This window comes from Poecile atricapillus, chromosome 2, assembly GCF_030490865.1.
Source record: "Poecile atricapillus isolate bPoeAtr1 chromosome 2, bPoeAtr1.hap1, whole genome shotgun sequence".
Taxonomy (NCBI): Eukaryota; Metazoa; Chordata; class Aves; order Passeriformes; family Paridae; genus Poecile; species Poecile atricapillus.
The window spans coordinates 78,843,923-78,860,660 of record NC_081250.1 but is presented as its reverse complement, the minus strand read 5'-3'; the positions used below and the strand labels follow the sequence as shown (position 1 = coordinate 78,860,660).

The window sequence follows — 16,738 nt, the reverse complement described above, 5'->3', positions numbered from 1 at the left end:
ATGAGAGATAAATTGCTTATCATTTAGAAAGTAAGCAACAGCACAAGGCATTTTGTAAGCCTCCTTTCCTCCCCATTCTCATCTCTGTCCCAGACTCTGCAGAGCTTCCCCAAACCCATGCAACTGCAAAGTAACTTCACAGAAAACATAAAGCCAAGAAAAAATTTTAACTGCCTCAAGACAGTCATATAGATAAGAAAATAGATTTGCAAATGTTTTCTTAGTGCATAATCATTGATCTTCATTTATCCTCTTCCATATGTCTAGAACCCAGGCATCTTAATGTACAGTACACATACATAAAATAACTGAAGTAAACCCACGTGCAAATTGTTGACAATCTTCTTGTACCAGACTCTCTGCTGCTGAATAACACTTGCAAATGGTGGAATTTCAAGGCACATGTGAGCCATGCAATCTGTCTCTCTGATTAAAGTTAATATTAGAGGGTCAAAATTCACAAGTAATTCTCCTGTTTCTGGAGCTTTTACCAAGAGGGTTGCTTGAAGTCCTCTTTTAGTTAATTCAATCTGCAGGAAATAAAGTTATCATTCATGATAAGACAAGCCACTACATCAAAATACTTCAGTTTGCATATAAATACCACTTTGGCAGATACTAAAATCAGTATCTGCTGACAAAGATTGATATGGTATATGAATACAAAACAAAAACTTATTAACACAGTGTATATGGACCCAAATGCTTAGTAACCAAATTGTTATTTATCTGACAGACATTTTTCTGTTGGGTCTTGGATGTTATAAGCTGCATTCCACAGTCCAAAATCAAATCAGAGACATAGATTTTCTTGCTTCAACCATCTTAAATTTTAACCCTCATCTCCTTAGAACTTATTGTATATTCTGCAATATGTGTGCAAGGCTGCACACAACCTCCTCAATGAATTAAAGTATTTTTAGATAACGTCTTCACATATCTCAAAAGATATAATAATAAACTTATCCCCTTTCTCCTTTTGCTTGTTTTCCAATAGCTAACAGATAAACCAATCTTAATGGTACTGACAATTATATCCAACATCTGGGCAAGTATTTTAAAATACTAAAATTATTGTTTATTATAGATGTTATTTTTTTTAATTCTTAAAAGGAAAGCTTAATCACATAATTGGTTTAACTGCCTTATTTAAATATTAGACAATCTGTTCTCTATGTGATTAGAAAGCACAGCGTTCCTTAGACCACCACACAATGAAAATTTAGCTGACACCAAAGAGCAATCCTGCCTTACGCAGGCAAATCTTTCCTACATTAAAAGTTTGCTGCTATTCTTATTTTCCAGTTCTCCTTCCATTGATGTAACTTTATTGTTTGTTATTCACTCCTCAAATTTCATGTATCACATTACATTAAGATGGAGCTTATTTCTATGCCATGCTTTCAGAACCCATTGGTATCTTTCAGTGAACTTACTTCTTTTTTTATGGAACACAGAAACTTTGCACCACCTTTCAATGTCTAAAATATAGTGGAGTATACTGCTTGCTTCAGCAATATCATGTACTATCAAGACATCTTACACAGCATTTTTCAAGAAATTATCTAATCAACTTTTGTCAATGAATATGTCATGCTCTATCCACTATCATCAGTCTTCCAAAAAAAAAAAAAATAAAAAAAAAACTCAACTGCCTTAAAGAGAAGTTGATTTTTTTCTGTAAATTTCAACAGCAAATCTTACTGTACTAATTTTTGAGCTTCATATTCCTTTTTCCCACTCTCAGGTCTTCCTCTCCCATTTATGTTTTCTTCTCATGCAGTTTTCATTGTTAAGGTAACAGAAAATGGCAATGAAAATAAGGGGTATATTGAAGGCACAAATCTTATACTGCCAAATGATTATAGTAACTTTAACACTTCCAAGTAATTTATTATTTTAGTATGTCCAAGTTGAACATCATTTTCTGTAGTGAAATATATATATATATAATTTTTTTTAAAAATTGCTATTAAAACATATATATATATAACTGGATTAATAATATGTTAACCATCCAGTCACAAGTAGAAAAAAGAGGGGCAAAAATGTTCAGAAATCTCAGAAAGTGACACTAAGCTTAACGTTTACATTGTACAGAAGAATAAAAAGTAGTAGGAGATATAGCCTTATTTGTGTTTCATTTGTATTCCCCACAGGACACTTGCCCCTCTCGAGTTTTTCTTTTGTTCAGGAGTAGAGCAGGAGCTCCACCTTGTGTTCTGTGACACGTCCACACTCGTGTGCACTCTCCTTGCCTCGAGAGAAGAGACCGCAGAGCAGTAGCCATATTTTTTTGCCGTACCTGGTTGACAAGTGTGTGTATGTTATGTTAAAGTGAATGTGCTTTTCATGTATTCTCGAGGCATGCGTGTATTTTTCAAATTTGAAATTTTGTTCAAATCTACCTCCCTTTGTTCCCACCTAATGAGTATAAATTGGAGCAGTATCAGTAAGTTTACAGAGCTACCAAGTGTGATTTGACTGCTATAGGAGAAAGCAGGTTGTTTTAATACAGATCAGAATGCAGATGATGCAGACCTCATAAAGGAAGGCACCACTTCAGGGAAGATGCCTGGGATGTTATAGTTATTTTCCAGAAGATGAAAGGCAAATGTACTTGACTGCTCCATCAAGGCATGATACATGTCAGAAAACCTGATCACTAGATCATCTAGCCAAAGGAGCAGATGTAGCCCCACAAGAATAGTACATTCTCCTTAGTCTTTATAGATGAGACAAGGTGGTGAAAACTATCATCAGTATACTTTGAATGATGCAGATATCCAGCTCAATACTGGAGTCAAAACAGAAACTGAGTCCAAGATAGAAACACTAAACAAATGCAGAAGGCTTCTTGAAGCATTACAATTCATTCTATAAAATATGAGGGATATGCACCAGCTCTCTGTGAAGAGCTCATGAAAACATATGAATTTCCTATATTAAAAGAATAAGCATTGAAATTAAAGACATTTCTAAGTATGACAGCAGTTTTCATTACTGCCTGGAAGCAAGACTGACTCTATGCAGGTTAGTGGTGCCAAATTTGGATATGATGTACCTGAAACATAATGTATAGTGAAACAACTGCTGAGGTAAGTTGATTCCCAACTTGCACTAAACTCCAGATTAATCATCAATAATACATATTCAGCACTATGTCTCAATACAGTGTATTTTATGTACTCTAATATTGCAATCATTTCTCCTGGCTTACTATACAAAATTGACAACAAAAAATCCCATTTATAGTATCAGACAATCAAATCTGGTGACTCTTTAAACTACATTGTACACCACATGTCAAATGCAAGTGTGACAAAGGAAGGATCAGGGAAACCGAATATATTCAGACTGGAGAAAAGGAAGCTGGAATCTCTGGTCCGAGATCTCGTCTAAGACAATCTTTGAGGAGACTGATGTTTATCAGCACCAGAGATTTCCGCAGTTTGGCCTGAGTTCCAAAAACAACAGGCAAATGCATTGACAGGTGTCACACTACCTTCAAAACCACAATCTGGAGATTCTGATTTTTTCTTTTTCAGCTTTGCAAAGCTGAGGCAAATTTCTTTATAAGATGCTCTTTGACAAGGCAACAAATACACTGTAGGTGAAAAATATGCCAAAACTCTAGTAAAAAAATTTGCAGAGATTTCAAGGCTTTAAAGTAGCCACTGCAGTAGCCATCTGATAATATAAAGGTAGTCAAAGATTCTATGGACAAATCCAAGAAGGCAAAATGAGTCAAATGAGACTTAGAATTTAAGGCAAACCATGTTCTCTGAAGAATATTCAGGCTACAAAATGTTCTGCCTGTAAGGTCCCAAACAACTCACTCAACAAGACACATGAAAAGGGCTTATGGTTGTTCATGTACCCAAAGTCAGACACATGGGAGAAACACCAACCAGATATTCTCAAGAGATCAAAACAACAAAACAGACTTTACTGGGACTTTAGAAAATCACAGAACTTTGGCAAAATATTCAGTCAACATAAAACACTTCTCAAAGCATTAAACTGGTCCAACTTCGCAAACTCTAAGCCCACTTGATTTTAAGTTACTCAAAAAATTCCAAGAAAAAGGAATTAGAAGAAGAAAGATAAAGAGAGAAAGACAGAAGATATATAGAATAGCACACATATAGCTATCAGCTCCTGGGTTCCAGCAGTGTTCAGATAGAAATTCCAAGAGGAGGTAGAGTGAAGACATCAGATAGCCTCATATTCAGCTTTAAAGAGCCTTAGACCTTCCCCTTGGCTGGACTTCCAGTCATTTGGCCACTCAGGAGCTGGGTTAGGGGCTCCAGAGCTGGGTGTGGATCAGTGCTCTGGTGCACCAGGGATTGGCAGCTGCGGCAGGCTGGGATACAGGATCTAGGGGTGGGCTGTGGGACAGTGCAAGGCCCACACACACACATCCCAAAATTGTCAGTAAGAAGTGAAATTGCTTTGTACTGGTTCTGACTGGGTTAATTTTCTCTGTTGACATTTAATTTTCTTCATAGCAGCTTATGTGGTGTGATCAGATTTGTTATCAAAACAAATCTGATAACACAATAATGTTTCAGCTGAACAGTGCTTACACAGCATCAAGGCCTTCTCTTGTTCTCACTGTGTCCATACAGTGTGTAGACTGGGGCTTGGAAGTGGGGATGAACAGTGCAAAAGAGGCTGTGAGGGGACAAAACCAGGCAGATGTCATGAAAGGATGCTACAAAATAAGCAAAGGGATATTCTTTGCCAGGCAACATGATATTCAGCAATAAAAAGGGAAAGGCAGGGGTTGAAGGGGTTAGCCACCCTCTGCTCTGGAATTGGTTACACATTGTTTGACCCATGGGAGATGGTGAGAAATTGCCTCTGCAGCACTTGATTTTTCCTTTCTTTTTCTTTCTCCATTTCTCCTTCACTAACAAAACAGCTTATCCTGGCCCACAAGTTTTCTTGCTTTTGCTTTGCCTTTCCTTTTCCCTGTCTCACTGGGGATGCATGGGGGGAAGTGAAGGAGCATTTGTGTGGTGCTTAGCTGCTTTTCAGGATTAACCCACAACTGGCTCAAAGCCCAGTTGTACACTGAGTATGCTATTATCTGTTCAGACTGGATTCTTTTTACATGTATATTTACAGAGTGTACCCGTGGATTATCACTCAAAATAAAATCTGTATTGTCCAGAGCAGAGGAAATCTCTGTGTCTGCTTTTACCTTAAGCCAGCCAGCTGACAAAACTTCTCTCCCCACACATGATAATCTTGCACCAGTCAGAAGAATATGGCAGAGACAGAGGGGCAGCTAAGCCTTCCACTGAATATTCATTTTATGTTTTCTTTCTTGTTATAATTGTTATAAACCTTATTATAACTTGTTAGTTATAATTAAGCTCTTTCAGTTGCTCCTAAATTCAGCTAGAAGTACTACAGGCCCTATTTTGTTAACATGAACACTTTCCTGTAAAATAACTTTTCTTATTCCATCCCTCATTTGAGAGTTATCATAAGTCTATAGTTAAGCATACCTGATTACTGCTGCTAACCAGGGATTCCACCATTTTAAATTTTTTTCTTTAAGGAATCTCTTAATCAAAACCAGCTGCCTTACCTGCTGAAGCCATTCTCTGTGGTAGATCACCTCAAATTTCATAAGAACTTTTGCTACTTTGTTGTAATTGCGAATTATGCTCTTGCCATCTGGTGTTTGCAGAACTGCTGGATGTCTCTGAAAAGTCTCCATGGGCTTCTTGATCCTATGGAATAGGTGGCGTGCCCACAAGATCTTGCCAGCTACTGGAGGCAGATTACGAGCCAGTGGTGGGTCCTTCTTGTGCCTAGTGTAGATCTTACAGACTGTTTCTATGTCATGTCCATAGTTTTGAAATATTTTCTGATACTTTTCATCAATGCCAAGATTCGGGATTTGCAATCTGCTTAGAAAATAATAATAATGAAGAAATGTCTTCAACACTTCTGAAATCCTTCTAATGCATTGTTGGAAAATAGTCTTTACAGATTGCCTTGCATGCTTAAGAAAATAACTACTTCAACAGCAGAGTTTTCAGCTTGAACAAATGCTGTCACAACCTGATTCCAAGCAACAAAGATTTAGACCAGATGATAAAAGTTTCCAAGCCTACACGTTTTCTGTTTTGTCACTGTTTTCAAGCACTGGGCTGAAATAATGTGCAGCAAACTGTAACCAATTCACCACTAGCTGCCTATTCTATTAAACAGAGTATAATACAAAAATTGGCAGAAAAAAGAGTGAGGCTGTTTTGCAACAATGTTAATTTATAAAGATAAATTTCACTGTTTCTTAATAAAAGCATTTTACTCTCTTCTGACTGCCTTGTGGTAACAAATGAATGTCATTGTTCAAACACAAAGCTAATGCAAATATTCTTAACAAAGATTTCTTGTCCTTAGGCTGATTTTGAAAGATGAAGTTCGAAGTCCACCTATATTTTGCATTTTCTGATACAAAAATTATTAAAATTTTATTCATTCAAGCTACTAAGACAACTCTTAACAGGGCTGAAAAGCTGAGAGTAAAAAGGTTGAGCTGGTTTGCTTTGTATTTAAGAAAATGCCTCCTTCTCTGCACCTCCCTCCCCCTGCCCTTTCCACCATCCTCAACGTCTTATTTCCACTGCCTGGCAGAGTTTTAGCAATCTAAATAGGACATATTACCTTTCAAATTTCTGCAACATACTCAGTGCCCTTTCAGTGTTCAAAATACTTTCAAAGGTGATGTCCATGAAACTTCTTAATTGATCCTGAAGAAGAGTAAATAATTCTACATTGGAGAAGTCCATAAGGAACACACATCAAATATGCCAAGTATTATTTGACAGGATTTAACTTGAGATACATTAGAAGATAATTTGTTTATGTGAAACTTGTCTCAATAAGTATTATTTTTCCCTTTTTTCCTTCCCAAAGTAATTAAACAAAACACAGCCAACTTTCGAGGCATTTTCTTTCCAAGTTCCCTCTGTAGCTGTGCAACCAATGAAAGTTCACATACCCTCCAATGTTGTACCATGCTGAGGCCTCGAAGAATGCTTGGTTACCTTTTTGGCAGCCAAAGCAAGACAGGCATTTATTTTAATTTTATTTTTTTTTTCTTCTGGAAATACCCTGTTCTTTCACCAACATGTGATTTCAGAACTTTTGGAAAGTTAATTATCTGACTTATTTGTACTATGCTCCTATTCACTCAATGAAATCACCCATTTTAGTTATTCTTGCCAGCATACAGGAATGAAAAATCCTTTTGTTGAAGGCTCCTCAATGGCCTATTCCATTAAACTACTCTGAAAGATAATAAATGGAAGCTTTAAAGTGGAAATATATTAGAATAATTTTTTAATTTCAGAATACAAACTTTGAGATTTGCAAAATTTTTCTGATGGTAACTCAGAGTATAATAAAGCTTAATCAGTAAATTAAATTCTTAATTGTATCATAAAACCTACATGAAGATCATTTATGTCTTTGTAAAACTCTTCATAGTCTTGGTCAAAATCAGTCTTCCGCTGATCCAAGAAATCATAATGCTTATCCTTCATGTTGTCAACAATGCTCTAAACAGTTTCACAAAAAAAGAAAACTATTACCAAAAATGTCTTATGAAAGAGACTTACCACACCAGACATTAAGCACAACAAGCTGTGCAGACTCACACTTTACCTTTGCTAATATTTCCCAGTACTTACTGAGTAATATAAGCAAACCCTTTAAAAGAAATATTTGCAGGAATCAAGTTGGTGTAATGTCCATTCGAATTTCATTTATATTAATTATTTCTGCTTCAAGTCAATTAGAACTGACAGAAAATTCAAACTTGCTTTTCATCAAAGACATTTTTACTCATTAAGCATTGTCATGCAGACGTTCATTTCGTTTCAAAACTTAAAGTTCAACAGAGAAAAATATTTTCACATTACTATTTTCCATGTCCTTTAAACAACTGATTCCATATGGATATATAGACTATTCAAAAAGCACAGTAAGATGCAGCACATCACCAGCCTACGATTTAGTATTCCTGGCTTCTCTTACACAGCTGCTGTCCACACACTTCAAAGTAGATCTTAATCAGCATATCCCTTGAGCTGTACACACAGATAAAAGATTTCTAACGATAAACTACTGTTCAACATCCTAGTAGTTTACCACAGTATAGCTATGAAACTCAGCGTATTTTCAGCTCAGCTGAATTCCATTATTTTATGGTAAGTCAACTGAAATTCAGTTTCATTGCATTGCTGTAAATAAAAATTCCATATTTTCCTCTAACAAGCAAATCCTAGATAGGGACTAGGTGTTAAAGCATAAAGAACAGCAAAATAGTGAATTCCTATTGTAAAAAAATTTAAGACATGTAATCGGTAACATAATAACTACAGCTATGGTCCATATCAAATGCTTCAGTACTTCAATTTTGTCGCTTTAAAAAGACATGCAATCACTTTTCTGCCCTTTACACAACCTATCCAGAGCCTTCCATGTAACATTTTTTACCTAAGTACTCTTCATTCCAAAACACAATTGACTCTACAGCAGGTAGGTCTCACACAAAGCTCTTGTTTAAGGACTTGGATGCTGCAATGGATTGTGAGGTGTATAGAGTTTTCATTACAACCTGGGCGGATGGTCACAGGCAGCTTTTCAAACACAAATGCCCCAAACAAATCAGATTCCTCTGTTCCAGCCTACCAAAATAGTACCTTAATTGCATGATCTGTAAATTCTGAGCAACCTGGGTTGCTGAGAAGCCTGGTGGCACAACTTTGGAGAGCAGACCTTGGAAACAAAATTTAGAGCAGTCCACGCCTGTCCTGGCCACATGGAAGAGTCTTGATATCCTTACAGCTGTGCCCTGGCTAACTCTCAGCTGATAGAACAGAACAAAGCAGAAAACTGGCTGCTGTGAAGGATGTATTAAAGGCATCAAAACCCCAGACTAGAGAGGGAGTAAAGCAAACCAGGAAGGACCACAGAATGGTCATGTTTTATACTACAGTTATTTCACTAAGGCAAACTGATTGACTCCTGACCATAACAAAAAGGCAAAGGACAAAGTAAAGTAAACTAGAATTCCATATTTGCCTGCACAGCCACTGTATCATATGTGATCTCAAAAAGCTATCTACAAAGTCCTCACATTGAGTACTTTTGATTTAATATTAACAGATGCAATAATTATGATACTGCACTAATAGTTACACAAAAAAGGAAGCTAACTCAAGCTCAATAAAAGCAGAAAAGACTCCATTTGGTAGCAAAGAAAGCTATCTGAGAAAGAAGGAAGGAAAAGAATATGACTTAACATATTTATATTCTTAGAAGATCTCCTTATTGCTCAAGTCACACTTCTCTTAAAAAAAAAATCAGGAAAGAAAACTGCATAGTAATACTAAGAAGTAAAGGGGCACTTATAGCTAGCCCAACATTTGTTGAGACAGAAATGTAGCGCTTCTCACTTTTTCTCCTGATCATAGCACAAAACCATGCTCCTATTACTCCTGTTACAGTTACACCACTTTGTCACTTATTTCAATCAGCTTTGATTTTAGCATACTTCTTTCACATGTCCACTTGCACCTTTTCTTTCATCTTGTCTGCTCATTTCCCTAGTAATCACGTATTTACATTGCAATTACCCAGTAATTTTAGCACAACTAAAGAGTTAATTTTTCTCTCAATAAACACTTCCTTAATTTTTATAATTTTGTTTTAAAGGTACAAGTTAGACTGACACAATATACAAAAGCTGATGTGTACCTGATATTTTGTGATCATTTCTTCCAATCCCTCTATCTTAGATTCCTGTAGAACTGAGTAGGTTCTCATAGTATTGAAAACATCTATTATCTTTACCAGACGACGATGAAAAGCTTCAAATTTTCCAAATATATACATCTCACTAAAACCAAATTGTCTTCCAGCTGGATTTTGTTCCAAACTCTTTTTTATCTTGTGGAAACAATTTTGATACTCCTTAAAACACAGAATTCAAAAGGTCAAGCGTGTAACAAAAGGCACAGAACAAAATTTACATAGACAAGGTTATTATCTTAACCTGACAGCTAGTAGAAGTTGCATCAATAAACAATCATGAACACTATAAAGAGAGTAACAGAATTTGCCTCTGAAAACTAACCCATCAATGCCATTAAAGGATTCTACACTTCATCAAATGACAGAACTACACATATATGTATTTGTACATGCCTTTATCTAGCATGAAATTCTGTTCCCTCCATTTCATAGCAGGGTTTGATGTGTTTGCTGAATAACCAAGATGAAAACTCAGTTTCCAGAGACTGAAAATGCATGCTGAGTAGTTTTACTGAGTAATTAAGGTTCAAAAATCACTTTCAAGAGTTAATCACTTCTTTAAGTTTTAATGCCAGTCCATAGCAGCTTCTACTTTTCATTCTACATTCATAACAAGGCACAAACCATACTCCAAACATGCTAAAGTCTTCCCGAAGTCAAAGTAAATAGTCAACATATTTGCTTGAAATCGTTTTTTTCAAGTGGTTTTCTTTATAAAGAAATGTTCATTCCTTTATCACATTCATGTATGAATAAATCCACTTGGAGATATCAGTTCAAAGGGTCCAGATTTTGCTATGTTGTTAGTGATTCAAATTGTAAGTTTTAATTTATTGAATTTCTGAAAGCTTCTGGAACTACTACTGAAAATGAATACCTAATTTTTCAAAATATTTTCATGCACCAGCTGTACAATTTGATACATCTTTATAGAAAATACAAGTTCAGTGCTCATTGCTGATGGTAAGATGTCATACAAATTTACACTAATTTATGTTAGAATTAGGCAAGATTTGTTGCTTCAGGAGACACTAGGATAAAGCTCTAGTCCTGCAAGCACATATTAGGAATTTAAAAAAATAATAATGCAGAAAGCCTGTATGAAGCTCCCAATATGTAGAGAAAAAAGACCAAAGAGACAGTCAGGGTCTTCTTCACAGTAACTCATGGACAGAAGCCAAGAAGCAAAGGGCATATATTGAAATGGATGGGGTTCTGACTGGATATAAGGAGAGAAACTTTCATCCCGAGGACAGTCGAATAGTTAAAAAGGCTGCCCAAAAAGACTGTACAATCTCTCCATCCTTGGAGAACCTCAAGATAGGGCTGGATAAAGTTTGATCTTATACTGCCCCTGCTTTGGATTTGAATAGAAGCCTGAACTAGATACCTGCTGAGGCCCCTTCCAAGCCGAATTATGGTATAATACTATGCTTTAAGGGAAAAAAAAAGAACAAAGAAAAATAAAATTAAAAAATTATCACAGAAGGGTATTAAAAAAAAACCAAAGGCTATCTTCCTGACAAGTCTAGGCCAACTGAACAGCTGTATTTTTCTTAGTTCACTAAATTGCCCTTTCTAAATGTATAGCTTGTCCACACATCTTTGGAATATACTCAATTCAGTAACTCTCCTTGATTTAATTTCTTTTTCATAACTCTCCACATCAAGTGAGAAGACACTAGCTAGAGAATCACAGGCATGAAAATCCAAACAATTATCTTATAAGCATAGTTAAGATTGACTAAGCATCAAAATTCTGTTTCCAGAAGATCAACAGGCAACAGATTAAATTCCTTGTTAGCTCTAGCATAAACATCCCAGTTCCAGTGGACATTTTTCAGTTAACTCATTTTCTTCAAGATAAAAGTGCATTCTCACATAAAATTTTCCTATTCTTGCTTGCTTACCTGTTTAAGTCTAATAGCTGCTTGTAGCTTTTCCACAACTCTCTCCTGTGGTTGATTCCAGATGGTGGTTGTGTCATTGTTTGCAATGTAAGATTTACATGCTGTGATCATCTGATTGGTCACCTAAAAGCAGTTTCGACTTCATGAAAAAAACCAAGACAAAGCAGATCATGCCATTCCCTCAGTCTCATCCCATTCCTCTGACTCCACTGACCTAAAGCCTGACAAATACCAGTACCAAATACCAGTCACATTGGTAGACTGTACTCCTTGCAACACCCAGCCTCCAGAACATGACATGACAAAAATGTTGTTGATTAACTATGCTAATCCTAAACCTACACATCTTGTACCAAGCTTGAAATAGCATTGAGGGCTACAAAGTCATAAGACTTCGTCTCTTCTGAAGGCAAAGGTAAAATCAGGAGCTCATGAGAGTACAAATGGTAAAGAATAGGTTGTCTTTCCAATCCATTTCCTTCTTTATGCAAACATGTGGAGGTTTAAGGGCAATATGAATTTAAAGTATTTGGTTCTACCAAAAAAAAAAAACATTCGTAACGGGCAAAACTTGTAACAAAAAAGTTACTCTGTGTACATCAGAGGTGAGATTTAAATCTGAAAATGTTCCTACAACTCCAAAATACAGGCAGTAAAATAATAACAATTTGAAGTAGTTTATCACTATTTCCAATTCTTTATGTGTTCAAAAAGCAGCAATAAAGTGACTGAAGTGCTGCCTCTCCAATTGCTTTGTTCCTTTGTGTTTTCTCTTGCACTCAAGCAACAACACAGGAATATTTCAAAATCTGGGAATATTTCTTTTCCCACTGAGCACCAACCTTCACAAACAGTGAGGAGATCTTTTCAGAAGTGTTGTAATATTGAGAGATGCTCTGAATCATTTTAATTGCATTTATGAGCCCTGGAATAGAATCCAGCATGGACACCTGGAAAGAAACACACAGTCTGAAGTCTGCTTAGTACCTCTGTTACCACATATTAGCACAATACCTAGTTAGCGAATGCAGAAGAATTATGAACATGGTCTTTGGAATGGTTCTGTCCCTGTCTACCTGGACCTCTCCCACAGAGCTGCCTGTCCTGTGTCATTCTCCAAGCTATACAATTTAATTTGGGTGGAAAATTTTCACTAGAATCTTAGCTGGAACAATTCAGATCAGTGAGTGAATTTTGGTAGAAGTAAAGGCCTCTTCAAAAGAACCCCTTTTTCCACACAGAAAGTATGTTTATATGCTCAGTTGCTGAACCTGATGTGAGCTTGCATGTAAAGAGAACCCCTTCACCACCTGGAAAGAGGAGGAAGAGAAACAGGGATTGAAGGGGTGAAGCTGAGCCTGATGGTGCAGATATGTGGCTTTAATTTCTGATTTCGTTTGTCACTATCCAAACATTTTTAACTGTCAATAAAGACATTTTTCCCCAAGCTGAGTCTGTTTTGCCCATGATTATAAAGAGTGATGCTCCTGTCATGGAAAAATACATGAACCTTTTCATATTATATTCTCATCCCATCCTATTGAGTATGAGGATTGAGAGAACGCTTGATGAATAGCCAAGGTCACACCATCACACCCATTTTAATTCTTCGTATCCCTTGTGACCTTCAGTAAGTTTTGTGTATAAGACAAATGTCTTTTACTAAATACTTTACTTAAAGTATCATTTCAAAAATGTAGCAGTCCTATCTTCAATCCATAAAATTGACCAAATGACAAAATAGACCAGACAAAGATTTTGCAGATAGCTCTTCATCACATCTGAATTTCTAAAGCAATAACAGTTTTATTCTGTTGACAAACTCATTCTCAGAATTGTACAGGTAAATATCAGTAAGGGAAAGGCTTCATACTCCATGCCTCTATGGCTTTCATCCCAAGTGTTACACCATGGCAAAAACTAAACATCTCCAAAGAGGGCACCCCTTTCTCCTGGGTGAAAACCTTCATTTGAAGCACAAAGCAAGCCAGTTCAACGGACCCTGCACAGTGCCAGTAGCAAGTATAGTCACTTTTACTCTGGTTTTATGGGTACCATAACCCAATTACTTTTCAATAGACAAACTCAAATAGTAGATTTGGAACACTGAAAGAACACACTGTTCTAACATCACCCAGTAAACAGAAACAAACATGGTTGCCCTGAGCACTCTTTGAAAGCAATTTGGCTTTGGAAAAAGTTTCAGAGAGAGAGGAAGCTAGGACAGGTCAAGGTTTTGAGTCTTCATAGCTACCAGTCATATTTCTTTGAGTAGCAAGACACACAAGTTGCAAAACCAGTTTTAATAAAAACAATTATTTGCCACCTATTTTAGCAGATAATGGGAGAGGAAGACTCCTCCAATCCTGGATTTAGGGTGGCTGGTTTTTTTACTACAGGTTATGCTTGCATCATCCTATGCATTCTCATACTATAATATAAGAAGGTGATTTATAGTTATGTCTTAATATTTCCATAATCCTATTTATCTTTTCCCAACTCAAGAAGCTGAAAATTGCCTTAAAAATGTTAGTCTAACCATGACCTGGCCACCAATACAAAGACAAAAGACCAAACTTCATCTTTAGCATGGCATTAGGTTTACTTTTCTTTTTTTTTGATCTTAAGAAATTCACTTTCTCCCATAGCACAGAATCCAGTCTCTACATCAGAACAAAAGCTTTATAGACACTACAGTATGAAAATAACAAGTATTTTATTTTGTTGCCAGAAATTCCCATTAAGCCACTTTTACCACAACTGCACAAAATCTCAAATTGGAGTTGCACGTGTAAAATTTTCTGTTTCATTTCCAAACCCATCCTATAGAATATGTTCATGCTGCTTGTCTCATTAAATTTATGCTGAGAATTTAAAAGTTCTGCTTACAGGATCGCCATTGTATAATGGGTCATAGTATTTTTCCAGAGAATACAGATACTTCACATTATCTTTAGCTTCATTTGCTGCATCTGTGATGCGAATATCCAATGCTCGCCACTTCTAAGAACAGAAAGTTGAAAAAACAGAAGTATGAATTTCAGAAAAAAATATTTTGACATCATTTTGGTTTGTCATTAGCTTCTAAACACAATTGAAAACACAGATGTTTTACTTCAGAATTATACTTGTTCTCCCAGGACGAGGTCCTTGTAACTTTCAGTAACTTGACTGTAAACATACAGTTGGTTTAGACCACTCAGCTAAATAGTCAGTGGTAGTGTGCAGTCAAGATGCTGTAAAATATATGAATTATGGATATATAACTATGTATTTGTTTCACATCTCATTTTGATGAGACAAGATTTTTTTGTTTTATTTACTTATTTTCTGTTGGTGATGGGACTTTAAATTTGTTATGTCAATGTAAGAAGTTATGGTTCCACAAAAAATTTTGACAGGCACTGTAACAACATAAAAAAGAGGCTTAAAAATGGAAAGATTCTTTTTTTGTCATTAAATATTTTTCATTCAATATTCTGATTTAATAACTATTCCAATATTTTAAATTATTTATTTTTGTTGAGCCATATGTATAAAGAACATTATCAGCTTTTAGACTGAGGGGATTCCCAGTCTTTTTCAATAAATTGAACTAGATTTAAACTTTATCTACTCAATCTCAGGAACAGAGAAGGAAAAAGAAAGCAAAAGGCAAAGATGTTTCAATGTTTTCCCCACCAGCATTGTTTCATACATTATCAAAATGAACTAGGGTATACACAGCATTTCTAGTCTTTATATTTTTCATAATTTAAAATAAAAACCTTCAGCAGTTTGGATTTAGCAGCAGTGAGTACTCCAAGCACTGCCTTCACATCTGGGCTCTTCAGCTGCTCCATCAGGTAGTTGAATTTTGACAATTTCTTCTTCCAATAATCAAGCTCTACTCGTGGTCCAAGGTCATCTGCTTCTTTTCTCAACTGGTCATTTTCTGCAAGAACCTTTTATCATACAGTAATGTGAGTGAGTGCTGCTCAGAGTTTTTATCTGCAGAGGTACCATGCATTAATTCTACATTTTACACGTAGTATTAACCTCGCCTGACAAATTACCTAACTTAGCCTCCACCTCATATAAGCAACTTCATTTTGCTTGGTCCTTTTATTTCCAAGTTAAAGAAGATAATCTGTTCCTTCTGTTCCAAGAGCACTGTTACAGACAGTTACATTTTCTGCAAATAACCTGCAAAGCATGTTTCAAAGTACAAATGGGACCACTGAGAATATTGTTCACTCAATTACTGTGTTCTTTTTGTTTTCATTAAGTCCACTGGGAACCACTCTTTTGTACTTTAATAACAAGTAATTATCAAAGACAGGGGACTAAACTTGCCAAACTGTGTGTCCTATATTCACTAGCTGATGGAAAAAGCTCTCAGTAATATTCCCACTGAGAAGCAAAAGCACAAATAAAATACCAACAATACTTTAAAATAAAGAGATTGAACTCATCTAAATTTATAGAAAGGTAGCTATAACACCAACAGGATTAAACTCATCTGCCAAGATAAGATGTCATATTTCACATTTGTCCTATATATCACCTGTTCAATTTGTTTGGTCCATTCTTTCATACAAACTTCTATTTTTTCAAGAGCCTCTATGCTGTTAGCAACCACCAAGTAATCAGAAGGTCCTCTTAGAGTTTTCAGGTCATATGTTTCACATTTCTTCAGGCTGACCTAAAACATAAGTTTAAAAATATAAAATGCTGAATGTTCATGATAAATAATCTAGGAACTTTAAAGACTAACTCGTTGCCCTACTTCAGGTATCTCACTTCCTATTCCCAGCACAGTCTGAATTAAACTGGTTTGAGCCACAAGTGGAAGAAGTGAATGTGGAGAATTCACCAGACAGGCAGCTGTGCTTTCATGCCCTTTCCTTCATAGAAGCTGAGTAGAAACAAACCAGTTAAAGTACAGTTTGTCATACATTAATCATTCAACATTTGAGAATGACTACAGCCACTGGAGAGTCAAG

At 36.0% G+C, this 16,738-nt stretch overlaps 1 protein-coding gene across 1 annotated transcript in view; it reads right to left on the bottom strand.

Moving 5' to 3' along the window:
- The window catches only part of DNAH5 (dynein axonemal heavy chain 5), a 119,374-nt gene that overhangs the window by 90,835 nt on the left and 11,801 nt on the right, over nucleotides 1–16,738 (bottom strand). The window contains 10 exon segments of the mRNA XM_058831887.1: nucleotides 324–530; nucleotides 5,603–5,924; nucleotides 6,688–6,773; nucleotides 7,476–7,583; nucleotides 9,787–10,002; nucleotides 11,754–11,876; nucleotides 12,596–12,703; nucleotides 14,643–14,756; nucleotides 15,521–15,697; nucleotides 16,300–16,437. Of these exon segments, the coding sequence (XP_058687870.1) occupies nucleotides 324–530; nucleotides 5,603–5,924; nucleotides 6,688–6,773; nucleotides 7,476–7,583; nucleotides 9,787–10,002; nucleotides 11,754–11,876; nucleotides 12,596–12,703; nucleotides 14,643–14,756; nucleotides 15,521–15,697; nucleotides 16,300–16,437 (1,599 nt within the window).